The following is a 22,953-nucleotide window of genomic DNA, read 5'->3' on the forward strand; positions in this document are numbered from 1 at the left end:
TGAACAACCTATAATTTTTTGCACCTGCGTATAGGTTTTCCCTCTCCAATCAACTTTTTATTCAAACTACGCTGTTCTTCTGAACAATGTCTTGAACGTCCCATTTTCCTCAGGCTTTCAAAGAGAAAAGCATGTTCAACAGGTGCTGGCTTCATCCTTAAATAGGGGACACCTGATTCACACCTGTTTGTTCCACAAAATTGACGAACTCACTGACTGAATGCCACACTACTATTATTGTGAACACCCCCTTTTCTACTTTTTTTTTTACGGTCTTGTTGGATTTGTGTTGGTAAAGTGTCGTGACACGGACCCACAACAGGGGGTGCAAATGAACGGACAATAGATGAGCCAAAAATACAACACTTTACTGTTGTGGAGCGTGCACAACGAAATACAGACAAATACAGAATTTGGACAGAGTCAAATGTACTAAGGTGACGTGTGGGCAGACTTGAGGATAGAAGACGTCCGTCCAGAGAAGATCCCACATGATTTCCACTGCCACCGAACCCAGAGAATACTGGAGCCACCAAGTTCCGAGTCCCCAGGTGGCCACCGTCTCCGGCTGTCGGATCTGGTACTACTGGCAGGAAGCAGAAACAGTTACGTGTGGGTGTGTGTACACCCAGCAAATATAAGTAGCGACAGTTCCTTAATGGTGGGTAAGACACCTCCACCTCCAAAATGGGAACACAATAAACCAGTAACAGTAGCACCTACTGAATACGGCTGAGAATATACCTCCAAAGGCAAACGATATCTCGGCAGCGGGGTGGAGATGTCTTCCAGCTTACATGGAGTGGTTGATGAGTTGATGATTGGTGACAGCTGTCATAGTGGATGAGTGACAGCTGTCACCCCGGCTGTTCCTGTGAGGCGGCAGCGCCCTCTCGTGCCTGAAGCCCGCACTTCAGGCAGGGCGCCCTCTGGTGGTGGTGGGCCAGCAGTACCTCCTCTTCAGCGGCCCACACAACAGGACCCCCCCTCAATGGGCGCCTCCTGGCGCCCGACCAGGCTTGTCTGGGTGTCGCCAGTAGAAATCGGCCAGGAGGGCCGGATCCAGGATGAAGCTCCTCTTCACCCAGGAGCATTCTTCGGGTTCATAACCCTCCCAGTCCACCAAGTACTGGAAGCCCCGGCCCTTCCGGCAGACGTCCAGGAGCCGACGCACAGTCCAAGCCAGCTCCCCGTCGATGATCCAGGCAGGAGGCGGCGCAGGTCCGGGAGCACAGAGGGGTGAGGTGTGGTATGGCTTGATCCGGGAAACATGAAAAACCGGGTGGACCGGACTGAGGACTTTGAGGATCTTGAATGGACCGATATACCTGTCCTTGAGTTTGGGCGAGTCCACTTGGAGGGGGATGTCCTTCGTAGAAAGCTACACCTCCTGCCCAGGCTGGTATGCAGGGGCCGGGGAACGCCGGCGGTCTGCATGGGCCTTAGCCCTCGTCTGGGCCTTCAACAAGGCAAAATGGGCGGTGCGCCACACCTGACGGCACCTCCACAGGTGCGCCTGGACCGAGGGCACACCGACCTCTCCCTCCACCACAGGAAACAATGGGGGCTGGTACCCCAGACATACCTCAAATGGGGAGAGGCCGGTGGCAGAGGACACCTGGCTGTTATGCGTGTACTCGATCCAGGCCAGATGTTCACACCAGGCCATCGGGTGCGCGGACGTCACACAGCGCAGGGCTTGCTCCAATTCCTGGTTGGCCCGTTCTGCCTGTCCGTTGGTCTGCGGGTGATACCCAGACGAGAGGCTCACGGTGGCCCTCAGTTCCCTGCAGAAACTCCTCCAGACTTGAGAGGAGAACTGGGGACCTTGATCCGAGACGATGTCCACGGGTATCCCATGCAGACGCACGACGTGGTGGACCAGGAGGTCTGCTATCTCCTGGGCCGTAGGGAGCTTCGGGAGGGCCACGAAGTGGGCCGCCTTGTAGAATCGGTCCACTATCGTGAGGATGGTAGTCATGTCCCGGGACGGCGGGAGGCCCGTGACGAAGTCCAGGCCGATGTGGGACCAGGGGTGATGGGGCACAGGTAACAGTGGAGGAGTCCCTGTGCCCGTTGGTGATCGGCTTTTCCCCTGGCGCAGGTGGTGCAGGCCTGGACATAGTCCCGGACGTCGGCTTCCATGGACGCCCACCAGAAGCACTGCTGGACCACTGCCACTGCACCCCCGGATGGCAGGAGAGTTTGGAACCGTGACAGAAGTCCAGGATGGCAGCTCTGGCTTCTGGTGGGACGTAGAGGCGGTTCTTCGGTCCTTTATCCGGGTCCGGGTTCCATGCCAGGGCCTCCCGGATGGTCTTCTCCACGTCCCAGGTGAGGGTGGCCATGATAGTGGACTCAGGTAGTATGGATTCCGGCGGATCCGACAGCTCGGTTTTGACTTCGACTTCGTGAACCCGGGACAGAGCATACGATCTTTGATTCTTGGTCCCGGGGTGGTAGGTGATCCGGAAGTCAAAACGCCCGAAGAACAATGACCAGCGGGCTTGCCTGGGGTTCAGCCGTTTGGCGGTCCTGATATACTCCAGGTTCCGGTGGTCCGTGAAAACCGTAAATGGTACCGTGACTCCCTCCAACAGATGTCTCCATTCCTCAAGAGCCTCCTTCACCCCGAGGAGTTCCCGATTGCACACGTCATAGTTCCGCTCAGCTGGGGTCAACCTGCGTGAGAAATAGGCACAAGGATGGAGAATCTGATCGGACTCCCCGCTCTGGGACAGCACGGCTCCTATCCCTGAGTCCGAGGCATCCACTTCTACCACAAACTGGCGGCTAGGATCGGGCTGCACCAGAACTGGTGCAGTCGAAAACCGGCGTTTCAACTCCATAAACGCGGCTTCGCACCGATCCGACCAGGTGAAGGGGACTTTTGGGGAAGTCAGGGCTGTCAGGGGGCTAACTACCTGACTGTAGCCCTTAATGAACCTCCTGTAGAAATTTGCAAAGCCGAGGAACTGTTGCAGCTTCCTATGGCTCGTGGGTTGGGGCCAATCTCTCACCGCCACAACCTTGGCCGGATCAGGGGCGACGGAGTTGGAGGAGATGATGAACCCCAGGAAGGACAAAGAAGTGCGGTGGAACTCGCACTTCTCGCCCTTCACAAACAGCTGGTTCTCCAACAACCGCTGCAGGACCTGACGTACATGCTTGACATGGGTCACTTTCTTGAGAAGTAAACAAAGGTGGTTGATAACCCAAGGAACCTTAGAACAGAAATAACCCAGTAGCAGTGCTTACTTGTGAATAGTCAATCAAGTGCAACTTGCTGCTGTGCTGCCATAGGCTGGTGTTCTGTTGAGATGAGCTCCTTCGTTGAGTTGAGCTCCCTGTAGCAAAATCAACCACTGCATATGTCAAGATGAGCTCCGTTGAAACAAGCTACCTATAGCGTTTGACTTTCATTCACTGAATATATGACTCTTGACAAAGTGAGCTTATTTTGACAGGCAAATAAATGTATAAATTGTTCATCCAAACATAGTAATGTGTAAAAGGTACTCACTATAAAAATATAAGTATTCTTAACCCGGAGACTACTTTTTTATTATTACGATCATCATTCATCACAATAATCCTCATTTATTTGCACCTCAATGCCCTTTGGACTTTATTGGATGGTTTATGATATTTAGTATAAGTTCAGTTGATATTGCCCCTTAGGAAAAACTATACTATAAAAACACTAGTTTTAACCTACGATAAAATGTACTGTTGTGATTCCAGCATGTTAAAGCCTTTCTAAACTTGTACACAATATTAATTATTGTGACTATATTGTTTGTTGGGAAGGTGTCGTGACACGGACCCACAACAGGGGGCGTTAAAGAACGGACAATGGATAAGCCAAAAAGTAACAATTTAATGTTGTGAAGCGCACAACGAAGTACAGACAATAACAATAGTGTGGAATGTCAATCATACACAAGGTGGCGTGTGGCAGGCTTGAAGATAGAAGACGTCTGGTGATAGAAGAGCTGGAACCCACACAGCTTCCACCACCAACGGATCTGAAGAACACCGGAGCCGCCAAGCCCTGCGCCCTAGGTGGCCACCGTCTTCAGCAGTCAGACCCGGTACTGCTGGCAGAGAACAGAAACAGTTTGATGAGTGTGAGTATGCACACTCAGTAATCCCACAGTCTGTGTTCAGTTAGGAGGGAGAACCTCCACCTCCAATCACACACTCGTACAGCTCCTTGTGAAACCACTTATCTGGTTGGGGTGTGAGGCGAAGCCGTCGCAGTCCACACCAAACGCCAATACAGCAGACAAGGACACGTCACAGGAAAACAGCTGTAAATGAGATCAGACTCTTGTTCAGTTTAAGCAGAGAAATTACCTGTATGGTAGATGATTTCTCGGCGGGGAGGTGGAGTTGCAGTCCGGCTTTTATGGAGGTTGACGTAGATGAGTGACAGCTGGTGGTGATGATGTGACAGCTGTCACTCCACTGGTTCCGGCGCCCTCTCGTGCTTGAAGCCCGCACTCCAAGCAGGGCGCCATCTGGTGGTGGTGGGCCAGCAGTACCTCCTCTTCAGCGGCCCACACAACAGGACCCCCCCTCAACGGGCGCCTCCTGGCGCCCGACCAGTTTTGTCCGGGTGCCGGGCGTAGAAGTCGGCCAGGAGGGCCGGGTCCAGGTTGAAGCTCCTTTTCACCCAGGAGCGTTCCTCGGGGCCATACCCCTCCCAGTCCACCAGATACTGGAACCCCCGACCCTTGCGACGGACGTCCAGGAGCCAACGCACGGTCCATGCCGGCTCCCCGTCGATGATCCGGGCAGGGGGCGGTGCAGGTCCAGGGGTGCAGAGTGGTGAGATGTGGTAAGGCTTGATTCGTGACACGTGAAAGACAGGATGGATCTGAAGTGAAGCTGGTAGCCGTAGCTTAACTGTGGCCGGGCTGAGGACCTTGGTGATGGAAAATGGTCCGATATACCTGTCCTTGAGTTTCTGAGAGTCTACCTGAAGTGGGATGTCCTTTGTTGACAACCACACCTCCTGCCCGGGCTGGTATGCAGGGGCCGGGGAACGCCGGCGGTCTGCATGGGCCTTGGCCCTCGTCCGGGCCTTCAACAGGGCAGAACGGGCGGTCCGCCACACCCAGCGGCACCTCCTGAGGTGGGCCTGGACCGAGGGCACACCGACCTCTCCCTCCACAAGTGGAAACAATGGGGGCTGGAACCCCAAACACACCTCAAATGGGGAGAGGCCGGTGGCTGACGACACTTGGCTGTTGTGGGCGTACTCGATCCAGGCCAGATGGGTGCTCCAGGCTGTCGGGTGCGCGGAGGTAACACAACGGAGGGCCTGCTCCAGCTCCTGGTTGGCCCGCTCTGCCTGTCCGTTTGTCTGAGGGTGACACCCGGACGAGAGACTCACGGTGGCCCCCAGTTCCCTGCAGAAACTCCTCCAGACCTGAGAGGAGAACTGAGGGCCACGGTCTGAGACGATGTCCGCTGGTATCCCATGCAGACGCACGACGTGGTGGACCAGGAGGTCTGCTGTCTCCTGGGCCGTAGGGAGCTTCGGGAGGGCCACGAAGTGGGCCGCCTTGGAGAACCAGTCCACTATCGTGAGAATGGTGGTGTTGCCCTGGGACGGCGGGAGGCCCGTGACCAAATCCAGGCCGATATGGGACCAGGGGCGGATGAGGCACCGGTAGGGGCTGGAGGAGTCCTGAGGTCCTCTTGTGGTCAGCCTTGCCCCTGGCACAGGTGGTACAGGCCTGGACGTAGTCCCAGACTTCAGCCTCCATAGACGCCCACCAGAAGCGCTGCTGGACTACTACCATGGTCCTGCGCACCCCGGGATGACAGGAGAGCTTGGAACCATGGCAGAAGTCCAAAACGGCAGCTCTGGCTTCCGGTGGGACGTACAGTTTGTTCTTCGGGCCGGTCCCCGGGTCCGGGTTCCATGTCAGGGCCTCCCGGACGGTCTTCTCCACGTCCCAGGTGAGGGCGGCCACGACAGTGGACTCGGGGATGATGGTCTCTGTGGGGTCTGACAACTCGGCCTTGGCCTCCTCTTCATGCACCCGGGACAGGGCATCCGATCATTGGTTCTTGGTCCTGGGGCGGTATGTAATCTGGAATTCAAAGCGCCCGAAGAATAGTGACCAGCGGGCTTGCCTGGGGTTCAACCGCTTGGCAGTCCGGATGTACTCCAGGTTCCGATGGTCCGTGAAAACCGTGAAGGGCACCGTCGCTCCCTCCAACAGGTGTCTCCACTCTTCAAGAGCCTCCTTCACCGCTAGGAGTTCCCGATTGCCGACGTCATAATTCCTCTCAGCCGGGGTCAACCTGCGGGAAAAATAAGCACAAGGGTGGAGGACCTTATCGGACTCCCCGCTCTGGGACAGCACGGCTCCTATCACTGAGTCAGAGGCATCCACTTCCACTGTGAACTGGCGAGTAGGATCGGGCTGCACCAGAACTGGTGCAGACGAGAACCGGCGCTTCAACTCCCTAAACGCGGCCTTGCACCGATCCGACCAGGTGAAGGGGACCTTAGTGGAGGTCAGGGCTGTCAGGGGGCTAACTACCTGACTGTAGCCCTTAATGAACCTCCTGTAGAAATTCGCAAAGCCGAGGAACTGTTGCAGTTTCCTACGGTTTGTTGGTTGGGGCCAATCTCACACCGCCGCAACCTTGGCCGGATCAGGGGCGACGGAGTTGGGGGAGATTATGAACCCCAGGAAGGACAAAGAAGAGCGGTGAAACTCGCACTTCTCGCCCTTCACAAACAGCCGGTTCTCCAACAACCACTGTAGGACCTGACGTACATGCTTGACATGGGTCTCAGGATCCGGAGAAAAGATGAGTATATCGTCTAGATATACGAAGACAAACCGATGCAGGAAGTCCCGCAAGACATCATTAACCAACGCTTGGAACGTCGCGGGCGCATTGGTGAGGCCAAACGGCATGACCAGGTACTCAAAGTGACCTAACGGGGTGTTAAATGCCGTCTTCCACTCGTCTCCCTCCCGGATCCGAACCAGGTGATAAGCATTCCTAAGATCCAATTTTGTAAAAATTTGGGCTCCATGCAAGGGCGTAAACACTGAATCCAACAGAGGTAACGGGTATCGGTTACGAACCGTGATCTCGTTCAGCCCTCTGTAATCAATGCATGGACGGAGTCCGCCGTCTTTCTTGCCCACAAAAAAGAAACCAGCACCCATCTGGTGGTGGTGGGCCAGCAGTACCTCCTCTTCAGCGGCCCACACAACAATTGTTAATCACAATTACCGTGCTATGGCTAAGATAATCATGACAGAAAAAAAAAAAAAATCAATATCATCCCATGACTAGTATACAGATTGGTAAATTACCATGTACACTTTTCAAAACTGCGTTTTGTTAAAACAAGTAATACATTTTGTAGCTCAACTCAACGTGTGATGTGTGAAAGCACATCGCATGCGCAGTAGAGTTCATCTCGACAGGGTAGAGATGTGCATGCGCAGTAGAACTTACCTCGATGAGACACATGCAAATTACTTAAAGGTTTGGCCAGGTCCCGGACTATTTTCAGACTTCATGTGGGATTGATGATTAGAGGATCCTTTGTTTGATTCCCAGGCAGACAGGAAATTCAGGGGCACTTTGCATGGCAGCAGCAAGTGTGTCAATGTGAGGCATTGATTGCGAAAGTGTCCAGGTTGGAAAACTACCTGCAGTCCTGGTTGCTGTTTATTACTTTATGGTCACCAGTGGGTAATTCCTGTTGATTTTCATCACCTCTGATGTAAATCTGGCAACATAAAAAAAGACTCATGTTGGTCTGTTCTTCAAATAATAACAGGAGTAACATAACGAAGGCAAAGCCTTGTACTGAACATCGACGTAGGTTGATGTAAATATATCGTGCCGACTGTATGTGATACACCATAGTTCAAAATTCTCTGTATTCTCAAGATGGATAAATTTATTGAGTGATCAATATAATTTACAATAACAGTAAATAAAATGATTTACTGTTGTAAATTACATCGATGACATAAACACATCATGTTTATGTTGTCGACATTAATGGGCAAAGCCCCTCACCATCTCACCTCGTCATTTAGGTCCTTCAGACAAAGTCAGGGTGCATTGATCCTATGGCCTACTTTTCCACATAAATAAGCATAATAGATGGTACAAACTATACTCCCCCGCCCCCATCCTCCCCCCCAAAAACTCATATTAGTACCACCAATAATGAGCAATTTCTTTTTAACCCAAACTAGAGCAACTTTAATTTTGGACTCCTGTAAAGGAGTGAAATTTTCATAATCTTTGCTGTTTTTACCACGTAATTAAAAAAGCAATAGGCCGTAGATGGTGCAAACTACAATTTTTTTTTTTTTTTTTTTTTTTGGAATTTTTATGATCAGATGAATCATGTGGTATTTATACTCACTGGCCAAATTATTAGGTACACCTTTTCAATTGCTTGTTAACACAAATAGCGAATCAGCCAATCACATGGCAGCAACTTGATGCATTTAGGCATGCAGACGTGATGAAGACAACTTGGTGAAGTTCAAACTGAGCATCAGAATGGGGAATAAAGGGGATTTAAGTGACTTTGAGCATGGCATGGTTGCTGGTCTAAGAATTTCAGAAACTGCTGATCAACTGGGATTTTCACAGACAACCATCTCTAGGTTTTACAGAGAACAATCTAGTGGTGCAGCTTAGCTACAATTTCCATAAAAATTGTTCATTTTGTGATAAAAGCATATAATTTGGCACACAATCTAAATTAACTAATGTTTATTTTCAGATATGGAACCATCCTGGAACTGACCTCTAATGAGCTACCGGGATCAATAAAGAATTACACAGAGGTCAAAATTAAATTAAAAATAGCATTTTAAAAATGAATAGATTGCATCATCTGTCATGCTTACATATGTCATACATCACAGAATCCAATGGACGTTGACCTTGTTTGACCTTTACTTTGGAGACCAAGCATTCAGCACAGTCAAAATGATTCCATTTATTAATCATTTTATTTCAGCCAGTAATTTGCATCACTTTTTATCAAAATTGGAGCAATTTTAACTTTTGTCCCCTGTACAAACTAACTGATCTTTGTCACCATTTTTGCCGTTTTACCCCATAACTCCCGAACATTCAGTCATAGATAGTGCAAACTATACCTTTTGGGACTCGCTATGATCAGACAAATAATGTGGTATAGTTTTCAACATGATTGGAGCATTTTGAAATTTTGACCCCTGTGTAATTCTTTATTGACCCCTATAGCTCATTCGAGGTCAGCTCCAGGATGGCTCCATATCTGAAAATAAACATTAGTTAATTTAGAATATGTGTGCCGAAATCCATGCTTTGATCACAAAATGAATAATTGTTTTGCTATGCCGCACCACTAGTCTGAAAAAGAGATATCCAGTGAACAGCAGCTGTATAGATGAATATGCCTTGTTAATATTAGAGGTCAGAGCAGAATGGGCAGAATAGGTAGAACGGGCGGCTGCGTGATGCCAACGTGTCATTATGGCCTCCACTCTTTGGAATGAGCTTCTACTCCACACTAGAGAAGCCCACTCACTGTCCACTTTTAAAACTCATCTTAAAGCATGAGACTCTATTCTTATTCTTAATGGCATTTGTTAGTTACTCTTCTTGTTTTACTGTTTTATTTGTTTTACTGTCTCAATTTTTCTTTTTTCTTAGTATTTTATGTCTCATGTACAGCACTTTGTAACAGCTGTAGTTGTTTTAAAGCGCTATATAAATAAAGTTGAGTTGAGAATTTATTATTATTAGTGGCCGTAGTTGTAGTATTAGTAGTACAAACCATCCATCCATCCATATTCTATACTTGCTTATTCCAGTTAAGGGTCACAAGGGGTGGTGGTGCTGGAGCCTATATTAGTAGTGCCAATAATTTGTTGTTATTATTATTAGTAGTAGTAGCAGTATCATATTATTATTATTATTAGTATAGTAGTTATAGCAGTACCAGTAGTTACTAGCAGTATCATCATCTTAATCATTATTAAACCCCACCCCTGCCACTTCTCTCCATGTAATGTGGAGTTGCGTGGGCATTAGGCATAACACTTGCGCCAAATCAACATGCAGATCCACCTCAGATTTGCTGTTAGTAGTAATATTTGTAATATTTGTAGTCTGCAGCCACCACAGAATTGGATAATCAGCAGAAAACGAATTAATTAATTAACTAATAGTAGTGTTAGAGGTTGTCAAAGTGTCAATATCATCATATAGTAGTGGTAGTAGTAATATCATTACCGCATATTACTGACATGTCAAATAATTTCATTTACAAAACATCAATTTGAAACACCAGGAACATCCAGTGACTTACCATCACAAGATGGCGACCAAAACTACCGTGAACATTGAGCTGCTGTCCGGGGTAGTGTACAGTTTGTCTATGCTTAATACGTGTATTAGCATAGATACGAGGCCGCAGTGAGGACAGTATAATATGGATTAAAAGAAGATATCTTTTGACTTAACTTTTTCGTCGGTAAGACACATAAATTTGGTAACTCTCGGAACATTTCAGTGGCGTATGTGACTATGTATTAAAACAATTGCCTTGATAATCTCATTAATTTAGCAGTGAGCTAACTAGCTAAAAGACTGGTTACAAACCCTGACCGAAGCAATTGCTTTCACAAGTATGCCGCTTGTGCCTACATTGCTGGCAAATACCAACTATTTTAATGCATTGTAAATTTTAATTACGTTATTCCTTTCTACGAATTTGCTTTAAAACGAGGCTGAACCCGATTTGCTAATATTTAACTTGTCCGTTTCACTTTAAGAGTGCCATAACGCATGTAGGGGGCAGTATTTAGTCACTTTCGACCTCACTATTCGTAATTGCAGGTTTTGGGCAATTTCTAGGCCCATTTCTTGCAAATACAGTCCTAATTTTATTAATATCGTGTGATATTACCAACACCATTCTGAATATTAATGTGTTACTGTAGGATTTTTTTTGTCCACCAAGGACGTAATAAAATCATTGGCGTGTTGAAGTCAGTTTTGAAGAAGGGAGCAAATGTTATATCCATAAACTATTAATGTGTTTATAACCTTTAAAATGTTTATTTATGCATCCTGTCCATAACACAAAATGACATGAAATATAACAAATGTAAAATATGTATCATTAGTTACAATGCATTCAAACAGTATTCACAGTGCCTCACTTTTCCCACATTTTGTTATGTGTTACACCTTATTCCCAGATGAATGAAATTCTTTTATTCCTCAAACGTCTGCGCACAATACCCCATAATGACAATGTGAAAACGTTTTGGTTTTTTTTGGTTTTGATTTTTGCAAATTTATTACAAATAAAACAAAACCCTAGGAAATCACATGTACCTAAGTATTCACAGCCTTTGCTATGAAGCCCAAAATTGAGCTCAGGTGCATCCTGTTTCCACAGATCTTCCTTGAGGTGTTTCTACAGATTATTTGGAGTCCACCTGGGGTAAATTCAGTTGATTGGACATGATTTGGAAAGGCACACACCTGTCTACATATAAGATCATAAACTAATGGGGGAGAAGGACCTTAGTAAGAGATGTTACCAAGAACACAATGGTCACTTTGTCAGACCTCCAGAATTCTTCTGTGGAGACAGAACCTTCCAGAAGGACAACCATGTCTGCAATCCACCAATCAGGCTTGTATGGTAGAGTGGCCAGACGGAAGCTACTCCTTAGTGAAAGGCACGTGGCAGCCCACCTGGAGTTTGCGAAAAGGCACCCGAAGGACTCTCAGACCATGAGAAACAAAATTCTGTGGTCTGATGAGACAAAGATTGCACTCTATGGCGTAAATCCCAGGTGTCATGTTTCAGGAAACCAGGCACCGTCCCTAAAGTGAAGCGTGGTGGCACCATCATGCTGTGGGGATGTTTTTCAGCAGCATGAACTGGGAGACTAGTCAGGATTGAGGGAAAGATGAATGCAGGATTGTACAGAGACATCCTGGATGAAAACCTGCTCCAGAGCGCTCTTGACCTCAGACTGGGGTGACCATTCTTCTTTCAGCAGGACAATGACCCTAAGCAGACAGCCAAGATATTAAAGGAGTGGCTTCAGGACAATTTCTTGAGTGGCCCAGCCAGAGTCCAGACCTGGATCTGATGGAACATCTCTGGAGAGATCTGAAAATGGCTGTGCACTGACGCTTCCATCCAAGCTGATTGAGCTTGAGACGTGCTGCAAGGAGGAATGGGCAAAACTGCCCAAAGATAGGTGCACCAAGCTTGTAGAATCTTATTCAAGAAGACTTGAGGCTGCAATTGCTGCCAAAGGTACATCAACAAAGTATTGAGCAAAGGGTGTGAATACTTATGTACATGTGATTTCTTAGTTTTTTTTTTTTTTTTTTTTTTTTTTTTTTTTTTAATAAATTTGCACAAAAAAACTTGTTTCTTGTCATTATGGGGTGTTGTGAGTAGAATTCTGAGGGAATTTTGGAATGACTAACATAAGAAAATGTGGAAAAAGTGAAGCGCTGTGAATACTTTCCAGATGCACCGTAAATTGCCTCATGATTGATTGGAATGTTTTTACACAAATTTCTGTAGATTTGTAATATGAAATATTTAATTATGACCTAAACTAAAACTGTTTGCTTTGAAAAAACACAAATCTGACATCAACACACTTTATTTCATTAATACTGGGGCCACCGTGGCTTGCTGATGCCGGATGGCCTCCACCCCACTGGGGAAGGCGCCGCCATCTTGTCTGCGAACATAGATAGAGCTCTACAAGGAGGGTAACATTAGGAATTTACAGCAGGCCACGGAACAGGTGATTAGACACCCTGCAAGAAATTGGTGCAGAAAATCCTCTATGGTGATAGTGCAGTTTATCTGCTAGGGAGGGAAATTCAACAAGTTGAGACTGTGGCCTGCTTCCGTAGACGTGTCCATAAAAATCATAGAGGGATATGCTTTGCAAACTTAATACCCATTACTACATTGGATGATGTTGAAATTGAGGATGGCCCAGTGATTGTTCCAGCAATAGCAAAGATTTCGTGTCTGCTACCTACAACGTGCATGGAATGTTTCAAACCTAAACCTACTTCTAGGCATCTTATATATGCTAATCTGGAACCACCCCTAAGTCTAAACAGTTCAACTGTCAACCCCACTGAGGTCCTTAGTCTGGGTCTCATTAACATAAGATCACTGTCCTCAAAATCATTGTTGATTAATGATCTAATTATTGATCAGCACTTAGATATGATTGGGTTATGTGAAACCTGGCTTAAACCTACAGCTGTCCTCCCCTTAAATGAAGCCTGCCCACCAGCATGTACATTTAGTCACGTCCCTCGTGATGCAAAGCAAGGCGAGGGTGTTGCTCTTATTTATAAATCTAGGCTTAGCTTATTAGCTGTTGGGGGTCACAAATATAACTCATCTGAGCCTCTGATTCTCCGCTCTGCTCAGGATATTACACATTGCCAAGGTCAGAAGTATAAAAATCAGCCGTATTACTTTGTCACTGTATATAGGCCTCCTGGCCCATATTCTGAATTCTTAGATAAATTTGGTGCGTTCATCTCTAACTTGTCAACTAGTGCAGATAACATTCTGATCATTGGTGACTTTAACGTTCATATAAATAGGCCTTCTGATCCCCTCTGCAAATCATTTATGGAAATTGTGGATGCATTAGGATTTCAGCAATGCATTCGGGACTTGACACACATTAGTGGAAATACCCTGGATTTGGTTCTTGCACTTGGTATTGCTGTCATGAATATTGACATCATGCCTCTTACATCAGTGGTCTCTGATCACTCATTTATTAAGTTTACAGTTTCGCTGCCGTGTTTAGTAGAACAACAACCTTGTATATCACTACGGCGATGCATCAACTCCTCAACTAAGACTGAGCTTGAAGCTAGACTGCCTGATGTCTTAGCTTCACATTTGGCAAATACCCAATCAGTAGACAGTCTTGTGGATAGTTTAAACTCAGTGCTCAAAACTACACTCGACATGAATGCGCCACCTGTGTTAAAACCACGCTCCCCCAAATCACAGTCACCTTGGTTTAGTGAATACCTACGTGACCTCAAGCATAAGTCAAGAGGTCTAGAACAGAAATGGCGTTGTTCAAAATTAGAAGTATTCTACCTTGCGTGGCGTGATACTGTTTTATACTATAAGCATGCATTACTGGCTACAAAGCGGGCCTATTACTCTGATTTGATCAACAAAAACAAGCACAACTCAAAGTTCTTGTTCGACACGGTGGCAACACTTATTCATAGACAACCACCTGTAGTTCGCTCTCCTTTTACAGCACAAGATTTCCTGGATTACTTTGAGAAGAAAATAGAACACTTTAGGTTAAGGTTCTGTTAAGGTTCACTTAAGGTTCTGCTACTAGTCTATAAAATTGTTCATGGACTGGCACCTCCCTACCTAGCTGACCTTATTAAACCTTACGTACCGGCCCAGGCTTTGCGTTCTCAGGGTGCAGGACTACTTTGTGTCCCTAGGGTGAATAAGAAGTTTGCAGGTCATAGAGCTTTCTCTTATCGTGCCCCTGCTCTGTGGAATGATCTCCCTGCATCAATAAAACAGTCAGATTCTGTGGAGACTTTCAAGTCCAGACTTAAGACGCACTTATTTTCCCTTTCATATGGCTAGCATACTGGTATAGGTTTGTTTTACGCTTTTTACGCTTTTAATTAATTTTATTAGGAAACGGAGCGTGCCGCAGCCTCAACTTGACCTAAATTCTGGGTCTTTTAGTGAAGCTCGGGGCTAGTGGCTGGCGATCACCTTAGTATTTCTTCTGTTTTCTTGTTGTTTAATGCTGGCAAATTATACAGCATTTCTTATCTTTCTGATGCCTGATTCTGTTTTTTTTCTCTCTGTTTAAGGTGCAGCTCCATCCAGAGATGGGAGTTGTATTTGTGCTGGCGACGCTCCTGTCCTGTGCACCAACAGCGTTTCCTGTATGTTCGTTTTGTGAATTGTTCAGTAATTTATGTCTGGAGCATGGCCCAAACAGAGGGTCACCCCTTTGAGTCTGGTCTGCTTGAGGTTTCTTCCACAGAGGGAGTTTTTCCTTACCACTGTTACTCTGGGGGTTGGTAAGGTTAGACCTTACTTGTGTGAAGTGTCTTGAGGCAACTCTGTTGTGATTTGGCACTATATAAATGAAATTAACTTGGAAAGAATACTGGCTTAGTGAACCTAAAACCTGTTCAGTGGTTTTGCATTCAAAAGCTTTATTGAAGAATCGTTGAAAACATTTTAAAACAAATTTAAAAACACGCTACAGAGTGTGTCTAAGTTTCATGTGCATCAAAAATTCTCAGCCTAATGACTCATGAGAGGGAAGACAATTTTATTTATATACCACTTTCAGGATGCATTAGTACTCACCAAACAGGCATAGTACTTGGCAAAAGTCAAATAAAGTCAGTGGGTGTCAGGTTTGGATCTCAGTGGACTTCAAGCTGCTCCCAGCCCTTAGCACAGGGCAGTGTAAAGAAGACACGGCACACACTCACTGATGTGAATGATATAAAAGTGCACATTCTGTCAGTTCCTGATATTTCAGGGTGAATATTTCCCCTGCTTAGAGCCCCACATGTCAACCTCCTGGGGGCATCGTGGCTTAGTGGTTAGCACTGCTGCCTCACAGAAGGTCCTGGATCACTTCCTATCTGGTCCTTTCTGTGTGGCATTTGCTTGTTCTCACCGTATCTGCATGCGTTTCCTCCCACTATTAAAAAAAAAAAAAAACATGTTCGTTTAGGGCCTGCTTCTTTCTTTGCCCGACCAAAACAGTGTCTCTACATCTGGAGTTGGCTCCCGGGTGCCCGACTGTGGCTGCACTCCTCCAAGTAGTTGGATTGTTTCTAAAGCCTGGTTCACATGGCAAGAGTTTAAAATTGTCTGTAGGTTTCCAATACTTGAGAGACCACACACATGGAGATAAAAAAAAATCATAGATATAACAGTTTCGGTCGTACAGTGTGTGGTGTGCAGCCACACGGTAAAGACAACACACCACACATGAAGAGTTTACAACGTACATTCCCAGGTCAGACATGAAATCTTGCAAAACCTCTCGATATTAAATGTGACTTCAGAGTAAACAAACATGGTGGTTGAGAAGAAGCAACAGAGATAGTTTGTGGACTATTTCTAACAGAGAAAAAAAAAACAATAAAAAAAAAGTTGTTTGTTAAAGGAGTGGAGACAGCGCAACCACATGACCTTCTGGTGTGCCTTAACAGCCGTTTTGATTTTGGATTCTGCCCCGTGCTTCCATTACCTCACTTTTTGATTGGCTACATGTCACATTCAGCAGGCTGCATGCTCGTTTGTGGTCGGGGGACACCACACACTTCAATATCAGGTCAAGATGATCCAACATGCTGAATATCTCTGTTTTGCAGTCTGAGCGCTCCTGACGTCCTTCCAAGCAGACTGGAGTGCTTTTAACGCACCACACACGGCAGGAATATTTGATAAGATTATCTTTAGCGCCATCATGATAGTTGGGGCGTCTTTAAGATTGTCGGAAGAGCAGGTCCGATATCAACCTAATTATATTGCCGTGTGAACCAGGCATAAGGATGGGTTCCATACGGAGCACAAATTTCATTGCATGTTTTCTTATGTATGATGACAATAAAGGCCTTTCTTCTTTGAAGAGAACAAAGGTGTTTGACTTTATGGCCCTGCTACTTCCTGTCTTACTGTATGGTTGTCTGAGGAGATGGTTGCCGGGACTACAGACTCTGGAGGTTAGAAAGGTGGGGTTTGTGATGAGAGGATCCTCGGTTTAAATCCCTACAGGGCTGTGAAAACTCTGCGGATCCGCGGGATTCTGCGGATTTCATCATGGGGAGGGAGGCGGGGGTGTTAGTGTTGTACTCTTTAATCGTGATCATTACTGAGTTTTTAAAATGCTTATCGCAAAGCGTTTTTTTTTTTTTTTTTACGACATCATGCAAGTTTTATAAGTCTGCGGACACTCATCTGTGTGTTACAGATACAAATCAGTTTCCTCAGATCCGCGGAGTTTCGAGGAGAATAAATGCCACTCAAAGCCTGGCTGTTGCGACAGTTGTCGTAAAGCAGGACTGGTTGGTTGCTGCGGTGACGCTGTGTGGCTCCTGTGTGAAGCTTAGCTAAACGTAGCATGTGGACATCGCAAACTTTTAGAACTTTCAAGTTTTTAAAAGAAGAATTTTGCAGCATGTCTGTGTCATGGAGCGACATCAGACAGAGAGAAGATGGCGAGAAAGACGGTTTGAAAAAGTCTGATAAGGACAAGAATCGGTGAAATGGTTGCTGGCTTCATGAACACACCTGAAAGATAAACGGGAAAAGCGAACTGGTAAGAATTTTTTTGTCGCTCTGTAAAATAAACATTGTGTTCTTCAAACAGAATTTCAGAAAAGATTATGTGCCTTTTTTCTTTCATTAATCTAGACTTTCTTTCATTGAAAAAAAAGACATTGTGGCTTTGAATGAATTTAGGCTACATGAATTTACACAACAATGTATACTCAACAAAAATATAAACGCAACACTTTTGGTTTTGCTCCCATTTTGTATGAGATGAACTCAAAGATCTAAAACTTTTTCCCACCTCACAGGTGTGCCATGCCAAGATGCTGATTAGACACCATGATTAGTGCACAGGTGTGCCTTAGACTGTCCACAATAAAAGGCCACTCTGAAAGGTGCAGTTTTGTTTTATTGGGGGGGTACCAGTCAGTATCTGGTGTGACCACCATTTGCCTCATGCAGTGCAACACATCTCCTTCACATAGAGTTGATCAGGTTGTCAATTGTGGCCTGTGGAATGTTGGTCCACTCCTCTTCAATGGCTGTGCGAAGTTGCGACGACGAACTGGAGCCAGGTCGAGACCCCGATGAGGACGACGAGCATGCAGATGAGCTTCCCTGAGACGGTTTCTGACAGTTTGTGCAGAAATTCTTTGGTTATGCAAACCGATTGTTTCAGCAGCTGTCCGAGTGGCTGGTCTCAGACGATCTTGGAGGTGAACATGCTGGATGTGGAGGTCCTGGGCTGGTGTGGTTACACGTGGTCTGCGGTTGTGAGGCTGGTTGGATGTACTGCCAAATTCTCTGAAACGCGTTTGGAGACGGCTTAAGGTAGAGAAATGAACATTCAATACACGAGCAACAGCTCTGGTTGACATTCCTGCTGTCAGCATGCCAATTGCACGCTCCCTCAAATCTTGCGACATCTGTGGCATTGTGCTGTGTGATAAAACTGCACCTTTCAGAGTGGCCTTTTATTGTGGGCAGTCTAAGGCACACCTGTGCACTAATCATGGTGTCTAATCAGCATCTTGATATGGCACACCTGTGAGGTGGGATGGATTATCTCAGCAAAGGAGAAGTGCTCACTATCACAGATTTAGCCTGGTTTGTGAACAATATTTGAGGGAAATGGTGATATTATGTATGTGGAAAAAGTTTTAGATCTTTGAGTTCATCTCATACAAAATGGGAGCAAAACCAAAAGTGTTGCGTTTATATTTTTGTTGAGTGTAAATTAGTTTTTATTAATGTAGACTTTTTTCATGGGAAAAAAGACATTGTGGCTTTGAGTGGATTTACAGGAATTTACACAAGAATGTGTGGCTTTTTACTATAAGGTATGTTATTGATATTTTACCCTGATTTTTAAAATATTCTACAAGCTTTAGCTCTGGTTTTTGAAATACTTTAACAGTCTTTTCAGTCTTCATGAATTTCATGTCATTTAATTGTTCTGAGTTAATGCATAATTTGGTTTACAATTAAAAGGAAAATCATACCAGGTCCTACTTCCACGTCATATTCTGTTATTTCAACATGATCATTGACGGTTCAAATGAAAGGTTGAATCTAGGATCATTTAAATATGCACTAATTTTGAGATTTGTTCTTCCAGGAGATGTTGAAAATGTATCAGTAGATGAAAATTTAATTTGGTTTCTAGGGCTCCGCAAGGCCCTAGACCCCGGCTCCTCAGGGGCTGCGAATTTTCCTTGGATTTAACAATTTTCATTTCACATCCCTGTCCCTATCACATGAGTAACTTGCTAAGGTACCCTTGAGGAAGGTCCTTGATCCCCAAGTTGCTCCCAGAATGCAGTTGGGCGCCTTACACAACAGTAGGCTGACGGCACCTGCATCAGATGGAAAAGTACAACAGAGCCATTGATGAGTTCGATGATAACCAGTGACCAAAGGTGAAGACTAGATGTCTTTGGTACCAGGTGTCTTTGGAGGACCCTTGGGTACCCCTGGAATGACTTTGTGTCATACAAGTAGTTAGTTACAGAGACTATGATGAAGCATATTGTGAGGGAATGTCAGCTGTGAAATTTTGGTAATGTGGTGCGTTTCTCTGAGCACGATGCAGTTGATCCAGGGGGTGCCCACCTTTTATCTGGCTGCAGCAGATGACTACTTGCCAATCAGCACCCAAATCTTTTTATTATTATTATTATTGTTTACTTTTTGTGTGTTAATGGGTGTTTGTTTCTTGCAGATGTTCAGCAGTATTTGGTGAGTAAAGAAGAGGTTACGTGGTGCCAGTTGACCAGCAGAATTGGATCTCCAGTATGGAAAAGAAGGACCCAGTTGCTCCACCAATTAAACAAGAACAAGAGGAACCCTGGGCCAGTTTCAAAGAACAGCATCTTCAAGATCTGGATGAAGCTGATGTCAGCACCTTCCCATTCACTGTTATCACTGTGAAGAGTGAAGATGAGGAAGAGCAGCCTCAGTTCTCCCAGTTTAGTCAAAGCAATCACTTGGATCCAGGTGTTCATTTGCAACAAGATACCGACAAAACATCAGATACTTCAGAACCTGAGACTGATGACAGTGATGACTGGACAGATACCAAGAAGTGTCAGGCAAGTTTCAGTATCCAGAAAACTGTTGTCTCTAAAAGTAAAATGAGATCTAAATCTGCAAACAAAGAATTCAGCTCCACTGCACATCCCACAACAATTAAGGAAAAGAATGAGGAAGGGCATCTTATTAATGTGGATGAAGCTGATATTACCCACTTCCCAATCACTGTTGTCTCTGTGAAAAATGAAAACGAGCTGATCTCAAACACAGATGAAGACTTGAAAACACACTCTGTTGGAGAGGACTGTGGAGGATCAGGAGATGTCAACAGCTTTGATCCAGATTGTCCTTTTCAACCAGATGCATATGAGTCTTCAGAGTCTTCGGAACCTGACACAGACAACAGTGATGACTGGATGGAGACCCGGGAGTCTTCTCAGAAGACTGATGATAACGCTTCAAGTAATGTGAAATGTCATGCTGCTGACAAACCATTTAGCTGTTCTCTATGTAGCAAAATGTTTAGGCACAAGAGTAAACTAAACAGACACATGAGAAATCACACGGGAAAGAAACCATTTAGCTGTACTGAGTGTGCTAAAAGGTTTAGTGGTAAGGGGATTCTGAAGGCGCATATGAAAATTCACACAGGAGAAAAACCATTCAGTTGCTCTGAATGTGGACAGAAATTTCGGAAAAGCAGCCACCTGAAGACACACATGAGAGTTCACACGGGAGAGAAACCATTCGGTTGTCCCGATTGCAATCAGAGATTTAGTCAAAAGGGCAGTCTGCAAACACACATGAGAATTCACACAGGTGAGAGACCTTTCAGCTGTATGGAGTGTGATAAAAGTTTCAGCGACAAGGGGAACCTTACTGTGCATATGAGAATTCATACAGGAGAGAAACCATTCAAATGTGCCGATTGTGGACAGAGATTTCGAAAAAGCAGCCATCTTAAAACCCACATAAGAATTCACACGGGGGAGAAACCGTTTAGCTGTTCTGAGTGCAGCCAAAGCTTTAGCAAAAAGATGACTCTTGTGGCCCATATGAGAATTCACACAGCAGAGAAACTAGCCCTTGCTGCATGCTCAAGAATTCACATGTGAGGAACTCTGCATCTGCTCTGGCTGTGGTTAAATGTTTGGTTGCAGTCATGACACTCGAGACAAGAAACAATAATCATTTATTAATTCATCCATGTAACATGTTCAGGAGAAGAAAAAACAGGCCAGAGTGTGAAGCAAGTAGATTAAGTGAACAGAGGAAAATAGCAGCGATGGGGAGGGGATTCACACAAAAGCTCAACTCACCCAGACGACTTTCTGTAGTAGTCAGAAATGAGTTGATTAGCTTTGAATCTCTGGTTTTACTTATCAATATCACTGTTTTTTCTTTTATTTGATAATGGCTTTAAATGTACAAGTAATTTGATTTTTTTCCCCATTTTCAGAAAATTGTATGTACTACTGTATATGACTCATAGAAGCTCTTGCCTACCTAAATGTATGTAAGCATTTGATTTATTTGCTGGAGCATAATAAGTGCTTGTAATGGCATTTTAAAGTGTTTTTTTATTAGTATATATGCTGATCCTTGTCTTATAAAATTGATTAGCTGAGTTATCCGTTCTAGGCACTGGTAATAGAGATGAAGTTTAAGCCGTGTCATTGTATATTTCATGTCACTTTAGTTAAGGTGTAGTAAGTTGTATTGCATTGTGTGTATATTGTCATTAATTTTCATAGAGCAATTTGTGACATTCATGAGACTCAAGTGAATGATGATAAAAGGTGATACACACCAGGTACATTTTAATTTAAAAAAATGTGAGCTTTAATGAGCACACGGCACACTGGCCCATTCAGATTGTAATTAAAGTGCACCCTAGCCAGCCGCTACTACATAGTAAGTTAAGTGTGATGCTTGCTACCTGACCAGAGTACCACGTGAACAGCAAAAATGAGGGCTCCAGTGAGGGGGTTGTGATCTAATATATAAGGCTGAGCACGTATGTGTGTGTTCACGCACGTACGCATTCAAGCTAAGGGCCCCACTGACCATAGCAAGTTTGGTGTGGCTTGCTTAATTACTGTGGCTGTGCATAGCAAACACACACACAGTCAGCTTTATATATTAGATTAGTATAGGCCAGAAATGACAAACTACTTTGGCTGTGGTTAAATGTTTGACCAGTGTTTTGTGAGGTGACTTTATTGACAAAAACCACACTGCACAGTTGTTTTGCTTCTTAATCAATGTTTGATTAGCTATGCAAACTGTATTGTCATTCAGGGGCAATATTAATTTGCCACTGCTAATTTTAATGATACAGAGCTGAAAACTGGCAAGCTGCATGGAGGACAATGTCAGTCGTTACTGTACTCCTACGAGATTTGATATTCGTGCTTCACATTCCTCATATGAGAAAACATTTTACTGGACGTTCTTAATTTTTTTTTTTTTTGCCAGTTTGGGCATGTTACTGTGCAACAGGGCAGCTTTCCAACAAAATGTGCACATAGATGAATTTTGTTTGGCTGCTTGTTGCTTCTCAAAGCTATGCGAAAACCACAGTTAACATATTAAAGCTTACCTGTGCCGTCCCTTATTTCATTTGTAAAGATCGGATTGAACGTATTGCAACCATGAGTAGCACCGGCTGGCCTCTTCACCTTTGACCTTACTGTCTTTCGTATGGGGTGTCACCGCAGCCATTTGGTCCAATTGCTGAAAAGAAACAAATCACAGAATGTTGCCATGATATTTAGGTTATTTTGTCCAAAATGATGGACTGCAAAGGCTTCATCAATCTTTGAACCTTGTTTCAGACATTGCCCCCAAGCATTTTTAAGCTTTAACTTAGCAGTAAAAAGTACATGGTACAAGCTTAACAGCTCTTAACTTCTAGTGTTGTCACACTGAGCTTCAAACTTCATTGAAATTTAGAAGAGACTCTGGCCAGCTTGAAGTTTCAGAACCGCAGACATAATTAACCGTTTTCTCAGGTTGGAGCTTCGTAAGAATGGCCTGCTTTT

General features: G+C 45.0%; 1 protein-coding gene across 2 annotated transcripts; it reads left to right on the forward strand.

Annotated features, from left to right (window-relative positions):
- Window positions 1-10,434: 10,434 nt before the first annotated feature.
- Window positions 10,435-22,521, forward strand: LOC117511080 (zinc finger protein 135-like). Of its 2 annotated transcripts, none has more exons than XM_034171039.1 (2): window positions 10,435-10,533; window positions 19,595-22,521. In XM_034171039.1, the coding sequence occupies exon 2, from the start codon at window positions 19,672-19,674 to the stop codon at window positions 21,022-21,024; it is 1,353 nt and encodes a 450-aa protein (XP_034026930.1). In that variant the 5' UTR covers window positions 10,435-10,533; window positions 19,595-19,671; the 3' UTR covers window positions 21,025-22,521. The 2 variants fall into 2 exon arrangements, with proteins under 2 accessions (XP_034026930.1, XP_034026931.1); XM_034171040.1 differs by having other exon boundaries at window positions 10,442-10,537; window positions 19,599-22,521.
- Window positions 22,522-22,953: the final 432 nt, after the last annotated feature.

The sequence above is a fragment of the Thalassophryne amazonica genome, chromosome 5, assembly GCF_902500255.1.
Source record: "Thalassophryne amazonica chromosome 5, fThaAma1.1, whole genome shotgun sequence".
In the NCBI taxonomy this organism is placed as follows: domain Eukaryota; kingdom Metazoa; phylum Chordata; class Actinopteri; order Batrachoidiformes; family Batrachoididae; genus Thalassophryne; species Thalassophryne amazonica.